At 31.6% G+C, this 3,425-nt stretch overlaps 1 protein-coding gene and 1 non-coding gene across 6 annotated transcripts; both read right to left on the minus strand.

The window, feature by feature from the left end:
• Positions 1-890: 890 nt before the first annotated feature.
• TRNAP-AGG (transfer RNA proline (anticodon AGG)) lies at positions 891-962 on the minus strand. The gene has a single exon. It is a non-coding gene; the product is annotated as a tRNA-Pro (tRNA).
• Positions 963-1,178: 216 nt separating this feature from the next.
• LOC145161047 (methyltransferase) lies at positions 1,179-2,411 on the minus strand. Of its 5 annotated transcripts, none has more exons than XM_079080477.1 (2): positions 2,195-2,411; positions 1,179-1,973 (listed from the first exon to the last, which is right to left on the minus strand). In XM_079080477.1, the coding sequence occupies exon 2, from the start codon at positions 1,969-1,971 to the stop codon at positions 1,390-1,392; it is 582 nt and encodes a 193-aa protein (XP_078936603.1). In that variant the 5' UTR covers positions 1,972-1,973; positions 2,195-2,411; the 3' UTR covers positions 1,179-1,389. The 5 variants fall into 5 exon arrangements, with proteins under 5 accessions (XP_078936603.1, XP_078936602.1, XP_078936600.1 ...); XM_079080476.1 differs by having other exon boundaries at positions 1,179-2,027; XM_079080474.1 differs by having other exon boundaries at positions 1,179-2,058.
• Positions 2,412-3,425: the final 1,014 nt, after the last annotated feature.

Raw genomic sequence — 3,425 nt, forward strand, 5'->3', positions numbered from 1 at the left:
CGTAGTTTTTGTCTGAGGAATTAATTGTCATTTTTGAAAAAACGTTACTTTACAAAATTAGCCAAGTTTATTTTTTTCTCAAAATATAATGCCTCGTCGTCATGTAATTATTCCTATTTTCAAAATGTATACTGTTGTAGTAAATTAATTGAAAAGTATCAATGTAATAAACAAAATAATCAATGACGGCCCAGTTAGGGTTGGGCTAACTTTCAAGACCTTATCAGAATATTATAGAAATAATTAGAATCTTACTAAACTCAAGTATCGCTTGTTTACATGTAAAATTGCTTTAGGCATTATTATAGAAATAATTAGTCGGAAAACTTCAAACTTAAATTAAAGAAAAAAAAAACATTTCAGCATTCATAACTACTGTTATAAAAAAAATAGAGGTATCAGCATTTAAACTATCACATTTCCCCTTTTCATTTTTCCCATTTAGTGCCCAAATACATTTATTGAACAAAATTGCACATATGTAATTAAGTTACTTTTCATAGACAGTTTTATAATGTATCATATGCACGTGAAAATAGCCATGTACTTCAATTGGAACACATTTAAATTGATTCATAACACGTTGCCTTAAATCCTCATTCATTATACAGTAAAACAAACACAAATTTTTTACATTTTAAGAAAATCATGAACCATTTTCATAGCCAATCGAACGCTTTAACCTGAAGAGGTCTAAATGGCATACTTTTAGGATGTTTTGTTGTTTCAACCAATTCTTGGTGTTTATATATAAAGAAATCATTAAAAAAACGAATTTAAGAAAATATAATATTGAAAATGAAAAGGATACGTAATTATAATTATATTTGAATAAAAAGAAGTCAAATAATGGTTTAATTGAACCCACTCTATTGGAGTAATGAAAAAATGGGGCATTCCGAGAATTGAACTCGGGACCTCTCGCACCCTAAGCGAGAATCATACCACTAGACCAAATGCCCATCAATGCTTAATTCGCTGAAACTTAGTTTAAGTCTTTTACTTCGTAATAATATAAATTTTTAAATACCAACTTTTTAAGCATAACCCAATTGCATTTTGCAGCGGTTCTACATATACACAACATATATAAATAATGTACTTCATTATCGTCCACATTGATATTTTTGCTTAGTTTTTCTATCAATTATTGATTAATGTATTGCAACTTTGCAAGATTCAAATGATGTGAATATGTGTACTGTGTATGAATGTTGTAAAGCTTACAAATCAAAAATTGGTAATGTCTCAAAGACACAATAGATGTGGATTGAATGTTACACTAAAGATTTTAGAGCTATTTGATTCACCAACTCTACATGAAAGATTGAAGAGGAAGATGAACAATAAATCAAATACATTTTTGAACACGATGTGCACTTCTAAATTCTAATGATGGTATTTTTGGCCTTTCAGAATAGTCCATGCTCTATAAAGCTGCTCAACAAGAACCACCAATGCAATCTCATGATTAAGTACCAAAGATGACAATTTTACCCTCAGATTAGCTCTCTCCCTCACTTTCATCCCATGCCCATAAGCCCCTCCAATGCAAAACACCATTCTTGAACCACTTCCTTTGTTTCCAGTTCCAGCATCCCCGATCAAGTCTGCCATTTCCTCAGACTTCAAATCGATTCCATTTTCATCCAACATCACCACCCAATCATCTTGTTTGATGAAATTCATGAAACCTATCTCTTCGTTTTCAATCTGGATCCTTGGATCGGTTGAGTTCTTGGGGTTGGATCGGATTCTAAGGTCGTGAATCGGGCAGTAGGGTTTGATTTTGTCCACGTAGTCCTTAACTATCAATTGGACTCCCAGCGATCTGGTTTTGCCGACTGTGAGGATGTGGATTGGGAGTGGTTTTATGGATTGGCCGGTGTATTTGGATCCTCTCGTTTTGGCACCGGAATTAGGGATTTGGTAGTTCTTCATGTTGTGAGTGGTAAAGACACACATCGCCATTCCTTTATCCACAAAATTCACCGGGGTTAGGGATATGGTGGTTCTCAAATTTGAAGCTACAGGTTAAGATTATGTATAAGTTTTGATCTGTGGAAACAATTACTCAAATTACGTACTAAAAGTTCAGAAGTTTATGTGGTATTTGCAAGCACTGTTTGAGTTAGAGTTCAAAGCAACCTTTCTTGTAGGCAATTCGTCGAACAGTTAGCAAGCAAAGACTTACAAGCGAAAGTTTCGAGAGAAAGCTTCAGCTAGAGGACGCTAGCAAGTAGCATTGTTTGAGCTTTCACTTCTTTGGCAATCAATGGAGAGTGAGCTGGGCGAAAATTTTTGCAAATTCCTCAAATATGCATGGGTGCAAGGATTTGTGAAAGATAGATACTCTGATAGAACTTTGTAAGAATGAAAAAGAACTTGTAGATCCGTAACACTAACGTTTTCTTTTTATTTGTCACATCATATTTTTTAAATACATAAAAAAAAAACTATTAACATAAATAATCTCTTATTATTATCCCTTTAAAAAAATATTAATTAAGTTATCACAAATTTTATAAAATGTTTAATATTTAATTTATTATTAGTTAAACATATGTAATATATATAAAAAATATATTTAATAAATAGTACATTTAAAAAAAATTATTAAAGATGCTATCAAGGGATATCTTGGATTCTGATTATGAAACACTAAATATAATATTAACTTATGATGTTTGATAATCGGGTTTATCACTAGAATACCAAAATGGAAATTACATATCATAAAATATATACAAAAGACTATGTATTTTACAAAAGGATTCGTTAGTTGAAGTACAATGGTCCCTATATACTACGTATATGAATTCAGGTTTTGTTATTTTTTTGAGCACGCACATGTGATCAAGTTAATGGTAGAAGCATATCAACAACTGATAATCTACATTTTTATGTTGATGTTTGTTCTATCAAAAGCTTTCACTGGATAGTTTGATATTTCGTGAAATGGTAAAATTTACGTTTTCTTACTTGTTTGTAACAACAATGATTTTATACTATTTTATGTCAAGATGAAAACATATCAAGTTGAAATGATTATCTTTGAAAGACATGACTTTATACTCTTTTATTGTTTCAACGCCATATCGATTACTACAAAGTCGTTACTCATATTTGGATGTGTGTTATTGAGTTCCTTGTAAATGAGGTTGAACTCGGTTACTTTTAAACTCATATCACACCATTTTGACGAAAGTACATCCAGATCCCGATGAAAACATTTTTCTATATCGTTGTGTAAGTGGTTTCAAATAGATTGCCAAAATGTTTCTCTTCTTTACATAGGGTCGTCGGACACCGAAAATCCAAGCATTAACCAACACAATTTCTTCCTTGGGAACTTCCCAAGGTTGTTCCATGGTAGGTTTGTGTAAAGAAGGAAGAAAGAAATGATATGAAAAAATTGTAATAAA

Source organism: Lactuca virosa, chromosome 2 (assembly GCF_052849685.1).
Source record: "Lactuca virosa cultivar CGN04683 chromosome 2, Lactuca_virosa_CGN04683_v6, whole genome shotgun sequence".
Lineage (NCBI taxonomy): Eukaryota > Viridiplantae > Streptophyta > Magnoliopsida > Asterales > Asteraceae > Lactuca > Lactuca virosa.

Coding starts and splice junctions, on each gene's coding strand:
- LOC145161047 (XM_079080477.1), bottom strand. CDS start 1,971: ATGGCGATGTGTGTCTTTACCACTCACAACATGAAGAACTACCAAATC.